The sequence below is a fragment of the Gobio gobio genome, assembly GCF_949357685.1.
Source record: "Gobio gobio genome assembly, chromosome: 3".
Classification (NCBI taxonomy): domain Eukaryota; kingdom Metazoa; phylum Chordata; class Actinopteri; order Cypriniformes; family Gobionidae; genus Gobio; species Gobio gobio.
This window is the reverse complement of record NC_137099.1, coordinates 15992880-16006147: the sequence shown is the minus strand read 5'-3', so window position 1 is coordinate 16006147 and position 13268 is coordinate 15992880. Positions and strand designations below refer to the sequence as shown.

At 38.2% G+C, this 13268-nt stretch overlaps 2 protein-coding genes across 2 annotated transcripts in view; both read right to left on the bottom strand.

The window, feature by feature from the left end:
• The window catches only part of tdrd7a (tudor domain containing 7 a), a gene marked incomplete at both ends in the record, with an annotated part of 30602 nt that extends 25050 nt beyond the window's left edge, over positions 1 to 5552 (bottom strand). Inside the window, 4 exons of the mRNA XM_079811395.1 lie at positions 1334 to 1413; positions 1492 to 1651; positions 2350 to 2494; positions 5346 to 5552. Of these exons, the coding sequence (XP_079667521.1) occupies positions 1334 to 1413; positions 1492 to 1651; positions 2350 to 2494; positions 5346 to 5552 (592 nt within the window). The remainder of the gene's footprint in view (positions 1 to 1333; positions 1414 to 1491; positions 1652 to 2349; positions 2495 to 5345) is intronic.
• Positions 5553 to 6987: 1435 nt separating this feature from the next.
• stra6l (STRA6-like) overlaps positions 6988 to 13268 on the bottom strand; it is a 14864-nt gene continuing 8583 nt past the window's right edge. Inside the window, exons 15-18 of the mRNA XM_079811471.1 lie at positions 10144 to 10263; positions 9805 to 9968; positions 7882 to 8028; positions 6988 to 7792 (exon numbers count right to left, since the gene is read on the bottom strand). Coding sequence (XP_079667597.1) covers positions 7572 to 7792; positions 7882 to 8028; positions 9805 to 9968; positions 10144 to 10263 — 652 coding nt within the window. The 3' untranslated portion in view covers positions 6988 to 7571. The remainder of the gene's footprint in view (positions 7793 to 7881; positions 8029 to 9804; positions 9969 to 10143; positions 10264 to 13268) is intronic.

Sequence of the window (13268 nt, the reverse complement as noted above, 5' to 3'; positions counted from 1 at the left end):
GTATAAAATAAAAAATAAAATTTATAAAATATTTTTATAAGAAATATTTGAACATTTTATCTGGCGTTTTCGGAGTTGTGAGCTCAAGTGGATCAGCCGCGCTCCGCGCTTGTTTAGCCGGCGAGAGTAGACTTTCCTCGGCTAGTCCTTCTGCCGTCTGCCGCTGGCTCTGATGTCTCTGTGGCGTCTCCAGCTATAATTTGTCTTTTAATATAATATAATATAATATAATTTGTTCCCTGGCAAATCGTTTAGGCTGAGGGCAAAGTTGCATTATTTTTTCATTTTAGGCTATTTAACTTTACGTTACCGTTGTAGCCGACTAGCACTGACTTTGAATGTTTGACTGAATTGTTTGCTTTATTTAATGTATAGCTTATTATACCTTTTACTTATACTTTTGTATTATTGATCATACATAAACTTGCATTTAACAAAAAGAGACTGGGTTGTGTTTCATGTCATTTAATGTTATCACAGTGATAATCATATTGTCTGAAAAAACATTAACAAAAGATAAATCTCAGAGAGGCACGCATAAACAAAATTAGTTTCTAACATTTTTGGAAAAAACGAATGGGCAATATTTCTCATGAAAAAGTGGATAAGTGTTCATACACAGCGCAGATCATAATGAGCGAGCGTGCTTTTAAATAAAGTTTGAGGAAGCTTGATGATGACGTTGATCCGCGACCATGGTGTGCTGTAGTCCGTTTATGGCCTACCGTTAGCATTTTATATCTGACGGCTTTATTTAGGCTTCAAAATGTATACATTTTGGATTAATTTGTAAAGATTATCTTGATAGACAAAACGTGTAAGGGTCATAACTCTTTGTTGAACACAGATCTTATTTTTTGCGATTTTCCAAAAGTCTATGGGGAAAATGCATGGCTTTTCGATCGAGGGAACCCATGCGCCGCTAACTTCCGGGTTGGCCTACAAAGTGACGTCATAACTTCGGCACTCTATTCATCCAGTATTGAAACAAGTGAAGTATTTATGTGAAGTGGAGTCATTGAATCATTCATTCAAACCAATTTTTTTTTTAAACAATTCATTCAAATTCATTTAAAATTTTAAATAGACAATTAACATTTTGTCAGAACCTCTAGTAAATGACATGTTATTTTGGTTAGTTGTCTATTGAGATTTGTGGGAGAATCTATTTTAAACAAAAAACATTGTGAATCTCAATTTATCCAGAATCATGCAGCTCTAGTTTAGGCTTCAGTTCAGTCTAAATAAAACATTGTATCCGAGCCAACATAAACTTAGCTGTTGTCATAAAGAAAATACAAACATTTTTAATAGGGCAAAACATGAGGTTTACCTGGTGTCCCACTGGTCTTATTAGAGTGAGTCTTTATTTCTGTATTGGTCTTGCTGGGTACACATGTAGTCCCCCCTAACCTAAAATCACATAAGTGTTGGGATGAATATTTTGAGAACGTATTCATGCTCACAAGTGTTTTGTCTCACGTCACTCACCCTGGAGATCTCCAGTTCGGTTGCCGGGAAGGAGCCCGGGAGGAGGGGAGGTCAGTACTGTAAAGCTGCCGCTGGTTAGGGTAAAAACTAGATTTGGATGGCGTGCCTCGAGCGGGATGAGTCATGTGACCCGGTTGCCGCAGAGACAAGCGAGGTTTGACTGCGAAGACCAAAACAGTTAAACCACATCAATAAACAAGCACATACCTCGAAGGGCTACATGACGGACTGCAGGATGCTAAACAGTTTGTGTCATTAGTGTGCAACGGTGACCGACTGGCACAGATATAGTCAGCACACATGAATTTGACTATAGCTTGGTAGGCAAAGACACCGCATTAAACACTTTAATAAGCTTCTCTTGGGACATGGGCACACAAAAACGGATTTTCAATGTCGTTAATCCCATTAACTTGATTTATATGGTTAACATGCTATTTAAAAGTGATGTGTATCTAAACACTTTTCCTGTTTTACAACTAAAGAAAATCATTTGACTAACACACAGACAAAAAAAAAAATCCATTTAAGGTTTTGCACCTCACACAATTTAAGTTTAGTATAAGATGTACAACATTCATTTATGAATGGCAAAATAATACAGAAGTTACATTTTATCATTTAGCAGGTGCTTTTCTCCAGGCAACTTAGAAATGAGGACTAAGGAGACACGAGAGGTGCTTGCAATACAGATTTCACTTCAAACATTGCCTAGAATAGTACAAGCAAGTAAAGGAAGTTATTAGGAAATCATTATGAAATGCAAAACTTAATTTGAATTACCCACAAAAATTACATTATATTAGCCAAACAGAATCTCTCACTGGAGTCTTTCGTTTGTCTGTGCATGCGTGTTACCGTTATATGAAAACAAAGAGGAAGACTTTGCTCTCATTTGGAAGTTCAGTAATTTAGAGCAGCCGGACTTCTTCACATTCTTCTGCCGGGCGACCAGCTGTGCAATGTGTGCCGTCTCCTCACACACACCAGCAAAACACATGACCTACAAACATACACATAAAGTCTGTCACATTATAGTTTGGTTCCGACATAATGGTACATAAGCTAATCATAGGGGGTAACGATACACCTATGCCACGGTTTGGTTCATGTCACGGTTTTGGAGCCACGATTCGGTTCGGCTCGGTTTGCTGTGGAGGCAGGGTTCATGGCAGGCACCAGCAATAATAACCCTAGATTCACTTTTAACTTAATAACAAAAGCAATAATTTAACTTTATACATTGGCTTCACGTTTTATTTAGAGCAGTTAGTATATGAAATATATAGTGCATGAAATAAATGTCTACACTGTAGACTAGTCAGAAATAATCTACTCATTTTACCATTTACCATAATGTTTAAAAAACAAAGCACATTTATTAAAAAAAAATTGATGACACACAGAAGTAATGTCCCACTGTAGCCTACTTAAAGGGATAGTTCACCCAAGAATGAAAATTAGCCCATAATTTACTCACCCTCAAGTCATCCTAGGTGTATATGACATTCTTCTTTCAGACGAATAAAATCAGAGTTATATTACAAAAGTCCAGGCTAATCCAAGCATTGGAATTTGATTCATAGTTGCTCTGTTTTTGAAGTCCATAAAAAGTGCATCTGTCCATCAAATAACGTGCTCAGCACGGCTCTGGGGTGCTAATAAAGGCCTTCTGAAGCAAATCGACGCGTTTGTGTAAGAAAAATATCCATATTTAAAACTTTATCAAGTAAACTTTCGGCCGACCGCCTTCCGTGGAAAAGTGTTGAATGTTGAAAGTGAAACTCAATATGTGTACGTGACGTCATGACGAGCCTACCTGGTCGCGTTAATCTTTCGATCGGCGGGGGACACTTCAACAATTTTTCCATAAATTGAACAGGGAAGGCGGTCGGCCGAAAGTTTACTTTATAAAGTTTTAAATATGGATACGCATCGATTCGCTTCAGAAGGCCTTTATTAACACCCCGGAGCCGCGTGGAGCAGTTATTTGATGGGCAGATGCACTTTTTATGGACTTCAAAAACAGAGCCACTATTACTGCGATTCTAATGCTTGGATTAGCCTGGACTTTTGTAATATAACTCCGATTTTATTCGTCTGAAAGAAGAATGTCATATACACCTCAGATGACTTGAGGGTGAGTAAATTATGGGCTAATTTTCATTTTTGGGTGAACTATCCCTTTAAACACAGTATGAATATGACTCATAGGCTACTGATGAATAAATAGGATAAGTTAAAGATATTAAATAGCAGTTTTTGTTAATACTATAAAATAGCCACCACACTGACAAAAAAAATAAAGTGAAAATAAAGTGCCATTTTGTAGTTATGGAAACAACAGTCAGTTACCATGGCGAATACATAATAGCCTAAATCATGAACTGCTAATGAAACATGAAAACTGCTCCTGATAAACAGAATGCACATCATAACGGCATGCAAATCATTCCCAGCTCACAAACGTCGAACCAGTTACGTGATTTATTGGTATTTTACTTTTATTTCAAGACTTACAAATTGACATCGTGTTGCATGCTCGTAGTTTCTCTCGCGCTTATAATATACGGCGTGATGAAGCTTGAGCGATCACCCAAAGTGACGTGACAGGCACTTGGAAGACAAAAGTTAGTGTATACTTAGTAAATAATATTTTAATAATATTTAGTAAAAATACAGCTCTTATTAGTTGTTAAATGTATTAATTACTATTTAATCTAATGTCAAGGTATAAAACAATTATTTTGTGGCATAAGGTGAATGAGAGCTTGGCCGGGGCAGTAGGGGCGGGGCGTGTTCGGTTCGACATGAGTATCGCGGTTCGAACCGTGGGTGGTGTATCGCGGTTTTTCGGTATGGTTTGAATATCGTTACACCCCTAACTAATCAATAACTGAACATTTTCTTTATACTAAGTTTTTCAGTTTTTTGGCATTTCTATCACAACCAGGTCCTGACATTAACTTTTTTGCTCACCAGCCACTGTGGCTAGTGGTTTTCCAAAGTTACTAGCCAAACAGCATTTTCACTGGCCACATTTTTGACATCGGTACCATGGGGAAAAAAAGCTGACATACAGATATTTTAATATTCTCTCATAATTTGGCAGTATATTAGGCTGCTGTCACTTTAAGACCTGACACAATATACTTTGCTTAATGTCCAAAATCTATGGTAATGAGAAAAATTATGCACAATACACGCAATCCCAAGCCGAAATTCAAGCCCTGCAACACCAATTCATCCATATCAAGTGAAACGAGTGAGTGAGTGAGTGAGTGAGTGAGTGAGTGAGTGAGTGAGTGAGTGAGTGAGTGAGTGAGTGAGGGGAGGCAGGTTTGTGTGTCAACTCGCTGTCGGAGAGACGAGAGAGAGAGAAAAAGTGTAGCTGGTATAGTGTATCTATTCCGTGGAAAATTAGTATTGGAAGCATTTCTGATATTTCAGTATCGGTATAGAAAATCTATGTTTTGGACAACACTACATTGCACTTAGTTTATTATTGCAGATGCCTTTTTAAAAGACTACAATTGAAATATGTATATTATATCAAATTCAACCCACCAAAGTGGCTAGTAGGAGTGACTGCGTTACACGGCAACTGCTGAAATCGACCCGCATTTGGCAGGTGTTAATGTCAAGCCCTGATCACAACCACACAAATTCCCAGTTGGAGGAGGAAAAATGTAATTGTTGATTCACAAAATCTAAAATCTGTATATCATGGTCCTACTTATAAGGTTATATTATATTTATATAAAACCTCACATAGCCTGAAGTCTACAGCATTTGTAAAAAAAATAAAAATAAACATACAGGTGGTCTTTTAACAGATCAAGTGAATGCATCACCTCTCCAGAACTGGATCGTTCAAGTCGCACCACACCGGGAAGGCTGTGCAGAAAGCTCTCTAGATTGGCATGGCCAAACTTCCGGTAAGGGATCATCTCTCCTGTCAGAGCCCGGTAATCTCCCGGAAGACGGGTCATTGCCACACCATGCTTACTGCTCTGAAGAACAGCTCGCAGCATCTTTTTCACCAACTCCACATCACTCATCCTGCACTCAAACACAAAGCATTAATTAAGACACTATGGCACTTTTGGACATCACAGGCACATTCAGAGTAAGATTAGTTATGAGCTACTCAAAAATACTGTCAAGGTAGGCCTTTTATTGTGAGGCATGCTTTGAAGGTTTATAGTTAGTCATGTCTATGGTAATTAATACATGTTTTGAGCCTACATAATATAGCAACCCATCAAACTCAAGCTGAGTGTAACAATTTTTTTATGGAAAGTTCAGGTCAAATGGATTAACTGAATAAAATAAAAAAAACAATTAAGTGATGCAACTTACACACATTCATTTAATTTTATTGTTGTTGAAAAAGGTATACATGTCCAAAAATGTATGAACATACATACACATATTAAACTTTATATTACATACAATTTCACATAAACGTTTTAAAAGAGGTCTTATTATATTAAGAACTTATAAAACTATATAAAAACTTATAAACACATGTCATCGACCCTTATAACTTACAGAAATCATTTTCATTTAAAAAGTAACGTTAATGGTTTATGCTTGTTAGAATGTCGTATATTAATGTAACAAACATTCCCTAAAAAAATACAGTCTAAAATATATATATATATATATATTATCAGCCAAGATAACCTTACACTTACGTGAAACATTAGCATTAAATAACTCAAATATCAGAAAGACAGGCGGGAAGAGGGGAAGCTAACTTTCATCAGACAGTAACGTTAATTAACTAGCTAAGCAAGCGATTTGGAACTAATTTAACTTTATTATTCCTTTTCTTTTAACTTGGAAAGCAACATCTTTATTCCCACATCATAAAAATATCAACAAAACATTAATAAGGGAAGCATTGCTAATTAAACTCACCTGATTGCTTTTTCTCTTCACACTAATCTAGCCGTTTAATATCGCGCGCATTCGCACGTGCATTTGCTATCACCATGGCTATCAGTCCAGCTACGTCACACGTCATCTGAAAAAAGGACCGAGGTCAAATGTCAAAAAGCCAAATAAATAAATATTTAATTAAATTCAGCTGAATCCAAGTACGTTATTTACTATTCTAGGATATTTACTTAACAAATAAATTAAAATATATAAATAAACCCCAACGTCCCTGACTAGACTAGATTGAAGGGCCATCCAGACATCCCTTTTATATGAGTAGAATATTCTTCTGCGGCATTTAACATTGTAAACACTTATTAAAATGGGTAATCTTGCTCTGTAAAGGTGCTGAAGGCAAAAAGCGATAAATAAAACTCATGGCTGTGAGAATTCAGGGTGATGACAGTCATGTGCTCACACACCAGTGTCAATAGTTTAAAAACTATTCACTAAGGAATCAGTGGAGGAAAAGCTAAAGCTTCAGAAAATATATTCAAATAAGTTAATTCTAATTATAGTAAAACAATATTCATGGTCTTACACTTTTTTAAAACTTACCAAAAAGTTCTATGGTTGTGTTTTATTTTTATTTATTTATTTGGGGGTTGGCATAGGCTACACCATGAAGTTAATTCACCCAAACAAATATTTCACATTTTATTACAAAACACAATTTCACCAATACCACTGAACAAATCAAACATTCAACTTTGTTTCAGAAGTTCATGTAAAGCATTAACCCTGCATAGCTCCTGCACTCTGAATCCAGCATTTTCTCAGTCCAGTTCGCTGATGAAATTCAGTCTTCAAGGCTCCATTTAATAGCTTTGATGAGTGAAGTTACAAATTTACAACAACAAAAAAAAGATACAAAAAAGGGAACGTTCTCTAGAGAACATTTTATTGGTCCAAAAAAATTGGATATGTAGATGACTCCTCAATCATTTTGGTTCTTTGTATCAAAAAGGAAGACAGACTTCTCTTTTGTCAGTAGTGCAACAGCTTATACAGTAGATGACCACAACATTTCAAACACAGCCTTCAATTTTGAAACATGTTGTCTGTCTTCACCCAGATAGACACCCTGACACTGCTCTGCTTTCCAGGAACCAGTTTCAAGAGCTCCAGCTCTTTCAGATGTCTAACTGTGTTGGTTCTGTTTCGGCAGTTTTGTTTTTGACCAGTTCGTCTGCTTGTTGAGCCTGTGAGGTGATGGTGCGGGCCAAGAGAAGTGGGTCTTGATTGTCGTTCTGGGTCAGTTTTTTTCTCTTTCTCAGCAGGATGAGTGCAGGGTTCCTCAGCAGTGTGTAAAGCAGCAGCCAACGCACACGTACTCTGCCCCCTGCTGAACATCCTGTTAAAAAGCAGAAAGGCAAAATTATTTAATTTGATGTCTGTTTAAAGAAATGTGTGCTTTCATGTGCTTACATCTGTCATTATTACCTGTGTTATTGCTAAAAGTTGCATAAGAGGGCACTGCAGGTCCCTGTTTTTCCAGTGTTCTACCAAGCAGTAGATGGCAGAAAGACACCATAACTGGGTTGCTGTGGTAATGATCAGCAAATATCATCCCTATCCATGTGCTATATCCTGCCCAAAAAAAGTCAATTATAACCATTGTGCAGAAATACTTAAATTAATCTTACATTTTAGAGCCTGTAAAGGTAAAATATTTAATCACCCAATTATAATGAATTGATAAAATATTAATGAAATAATTAACATCATAATTATCATGTTCCCATTATCGACTTTAACGGGATAGTTCACCCAAAAATGAAAATTATGTCATTAATTACTCACCCTCATGTGGTTACTAACCCGTACACCCTTTGTTCATCATCGGAACACAAATGAAGATCTTTTTAATGAAAAAAAGCTTTCTGACTCTCCATTGAATACAGATATTCAAGAGATTGTAAAGCTTATCCATATCCCAATTGAACGGTTTAGTTAAAATTTTCTGAAGAGACTTGATCACTTTATATGATGAACAGGTTACATTTTTTAGACTTTTTCACATATAAACATTGATAAGCATACATAAACTGAAGCTCAACTAAACCTGCTTGACACGTGAGAATAAACCTCACTGGTTCTTGCGGAAGCTCAAATGTGCAGCATAACACGAGAATTAACCTCATTGGTTGTTGCTGAAGCTCAAACGTGCTGCGTAACATGAGAATGAACCTCATTGGTTGAAGCTCAAACGTGCTGCGTAACATGAGAATGAACCTCATTGGTTGAAGCTCAAAAGTGCTGCGTAACACGAGAATGAACCTCATTGTTTGAAGCTCAAACGTGCTGCGTAACACGAGAATGAACCTCATTGGTTGAAGCTCAAACGTGCTGCGTAACATGAGAATGAACCTCATTGGTTGAAGCTCAAAAGTGCTGCGTAACATGAGAATGAACCTCATTGGTTGAAGCTCAAAAGTGCTGCTTAACACGAGAATGAACCTCATTGTTTGAAGCTCAAACGTGCTGCGTAACACGAGAATGAACCTCATTGGTTGAAGCTCAAAAGTGCTGCGTAACACGAGAATGAACCTCATTGGTTGTTGCCGAAGCTCAAATGTGCTGCGTAACACAAGAATGAACCTCATTGGTTGTTGCCGAAGCTCAAATGTGCTGCGTAACACGAGAATGAACCTCATTGGTTGAAGCTCAAAAGTGCTGCGTAACACGAGAATGAACCTCATTGGTTGTTGCCGAAGCTCAAACATGCTGCGTAACACAAGAATGAATCTCATTGGTTATTGCTGAAGCTCAAATGTGCTGCACAACACGAGAATGAACCTCATTGGTTCTCGCACATCAAGGGAACATGCTTGAGCTTCTGTTGAGTTAATGAAAGTTTACAGTATAGGTCGGGGGTGGCGAACTCCGGTCCTGGAGAGCCTCAGTCCTGCAGAGTTCAGCTCCAACCCTGATAAAACTCACCTGCCTGTAGCTTCCTTGTAACCCTTCAGACCTTGATTAACTTGTTCAGGTGTGTTTGATTAGGGTTGAAGCAAAACTCTGCAGGACTGTGGCTCTCCAGGACCGGAGTTCACCACCTCTGGTATATGTGAATAAAAGCCTACCACTCAATTCATATGGATTAGTTTTACGATCTCTTTATGAACTTTTTGAAGGGTCAAAGTGGTAGTTGCGTAGCTGAATATGGAGGGACAGAAAGCTCTCAGACTTCATCAAAAAGATCTTCATTTGTGTTCCGAAGATGAACAAAGGTCTTACGGGTTTGGAACGACATGAGAGTGAGTATTTAATGACAGAATTTTCATTTTTGGGTGAACTATCCCTTTAAGACTAAATTATATTTGGAAAATTATCACTGCACAGCCCTGCATATGGCATTATTACCTGGATCCATGGACTCATAGCCGCGCTGCATGATGGTCCGATCAATGCGTGACACCAGCCAAGTACCCACAATGCAGCTGCTTAAAAGGCGCAAAATACAGTTGCTCAACCCCATAATCACATTATAGAAAAAGAAAAAGTAGTTGAAGCAGTGGAACGCTTTTCTGTGGAAGGACAAAACAGAGAAGGGTAATTTCAGAAATATCTTTTAAAAAAGGCTTTTATGTTTCATATTTATAATTATATTTATCACTCAGGACACCCTAGAATCACGACTGTCATTTATAGCCTCATCTATTTGTTTTTCTTTTTATAAAATGTGCTTTTTAATGGTCCAACCTGTTGTTGATTGCAAGAGGCTTTTCTTTGTCTTCAGGGGAGAGTTTGTCCTGCAGGAAAAACACTTGGACCAGAATAATCTGCGCTACCACCAAGGCTATAATTATGAATATTGTGAGCCTGAAATTACATAAAAACACAATATAATGCTATTTAAACACATGCAGCATCTTTAAAAGATAAGTATTAGTATTAGGTATTGGCCATAAAACACACTACTGTTCAAAAGTTTGCGGTCAGTAAGATTTTTTTTTTCCGTAAGGATGGATTAAAAGTGTCAGTAAAGACATTTATCATTTCTGTTTCAAATAAATGCTGTTGTTTTGAATTTTCTATTCCACAAGCATATGAAGCAGCACAACTGTTTTCAACAATTATTATAATGAGAAATGTTTCTTGAGTACCAAATCAGCATGTTAGAATGTTTTCCGAAGGATCATGTGACTCTGAACACTGGAGTGATGATGCTAAAAATACAGCTTTGCCATCACAGAAATAAATGACATTTTAAAAATATATTTAAAGGGGTGATGAATTGAGAAATCAACTTTCCCTTGAGTCTTTGATATATAAAAGTTCATCGTGATATAAGAATATCCTGTAAGTTTCGGAGCTGAAAACTTCCTTGTTAGTCAAAGAAAAGCTTTTATTAGCACCAGGCCCAGAAAACGAGAGCTCTCACAATATATCGACCCTTGACGTCATCGTGTGCTGAAACGCCGCCTCAACAGAAGAAGAAGAACGCCTGCTTCTGTAGCCCCGCCCACCGACTCGTGGAGCTAAACGGATCACGCTAGTACCGAGCAATAAACATGCCGAAGAGAGTAATATATTGCGCTGTGCCTGGTTGTGGAAGAACACAGTCCCTGCATAAGCTTCCTTCAGATTCTAATAATAGGAATTATTTTAATACAGTTCCAGCTCACGTGCGTAAGACATTGCGCGTTTGTTCGCTTCATTTCACCACAGAATCGTTTGTAAACAAGATACAGGTCGAGACTGGATTTGCAGACATATTGAGATTAAAACACAATGCTGTGCCTCCTATATTGGATCCGACAGGAACGGTGCAACACACACTTTTGTGAGTAAAACATGTTTTTTATATGTGATAGTATTGCATTGTTACAGATCGTATTGATTATGTGTACGTTTCTAACTGAACATACCTTAGCACGCTGTCAATCGTGGGTGGATGAGAGATGAATCATTGTGTTTGTTTGATAAAGACATTTTGCGAGCCCTGTGAGCAAATAATTCCGGTTGCCCTCCACACGCTTTCAAAACAATCCCTCACGTGTACTCCAAGCAGCAACCTCCCGCATTTTCTCTTGAAGCCAATACAGAAGTGACTTAAACTGCAATTCATCAACTGGCCGCTAGAGACAGGCTCCAGAAGGGAGCAGAATCTCATTGAGCCCCATGTTAAACTGCCTAACTTTACTGCAGAAAAAAAACATGTTTACAGCCTGGTACAAATTGTGGTTTTGGTCTATACGGCAAATTTTGCCCTTCGTGACAACTGTGAGGGGGGTGAATTTTTTTATAACTCATTCGTTTACATTATATAAAGCCTTAAAGTTCTGCATAATTAAGGGCGTGGCCACTTTGAGTGACAGGTGGATAGCCATTTATCTGCTGTCTGTTATGCTGCGTTCACACCAAACGCGAATAGAGCGTAAAAATCGTGTCTACCGCGAATTGGACGCGCGTAGAAATTGAGCGTTTGAAGCGAAATAGACGCGCGTTCAAGGCGCTCCAGGAGAAATATGTCATAAAACACCACTCTGCCTCTTTTCATTTTCATTAAAAACATATTTTAAGCATTAATAGCCACACAAATGTGGTCCAGGCAACTCCTACATTATCTTCACTGCATGTATATTTAAATATCCTTAAAAAAATTAAGTTACGAAACTTCTCTTTGCCCTCAGTCAAAACGATTTGGCAGACAACAAATTATAGATCCATGACACCAAAGATCGCCCGTTAGATCCACAAAAGACAAACCACTACAGGACATCAGAGCCAGCGGCAGACGGCAGAAGGACTAGCCAAGGAAAGGCTACTCTCGCCTGGGTTAATGAGTGCCGAGTGCCGAGTGCCTGGTGATTGCCTGGATCTCACAACTCCAAAAACGCAAACGATTATTTAAATTTTTTTTAAATAGGCGCTCTCTTTATAAATAAACCACAGATTTGAGCTTTAAACAACTACATTCTCACCTGAAAAAGTCTTAAAACCTTTTGTGACACAATAGTAGTATTTTTAAAATTATGCAGGGTTTCTCATCACGTCCCTTTACCACGTGACGGCAGCAAGCAGGCTCTTGATTGGTTAACGCTGCGCGAATTGACGACAAAATTTAAAAAAATTAACTCAGGCGTCAGACGCGAATTCGCTTCAAATGCGTGAATGCACAAAAAGCACCATTCGCATGTAACGCGCGTATCGCGCAAGACGCTATGCGAATGAGGCGGAATCGCGTCCATCGCGCCGCGCGAAACGCATCTATTGCGCCGCAGGACCTCAACGTGCGTCAACGTGCCTTTCCATTGACTTAACATTGAAATCACTCGCTCATGACGCTCTATTCGCGTTTGGTGTGAACGCAGCATGAGTCATCCTGCACCTCAGCTCCACCCACATCCCGCCTCTTTGCCCATTTTCTATTATCCGGGAGTGACGCACGATGACGCACTGCCAAGATGGCAACGGCCAGCTCGACCCTACTTTACGCTTCAAAACTGCTCATCAGAATCCTATGGGTGACGTCACGGACATTTCGTCTATCTTAAATCTAGATCTAAGGAAATCTTAGCCAATCCTAGCCGTCAGTCTTCCAAGTCTTCAGTGCGGCACGCCCATAAAAACCAAGTATTTCTTGAGAGAGCCTCAAAACCAGGGCAGAAAATGACTTATTCATTATAATGTTTTTGAATGTAAAAACCACACAAACGTCATAAGTTGACCTCAGACAACAATATAAAAAAAATTAAAAAGCCAGTTCATGACCCATTTAAAAAAACCGTACTGCCCCCATACTTTTGAAAAGTGGTTTATAAGGTTGTCAAGCAAATAAAAAAAAATGGCCTAATGATTATGCTTATGAAAGTAATATGGTT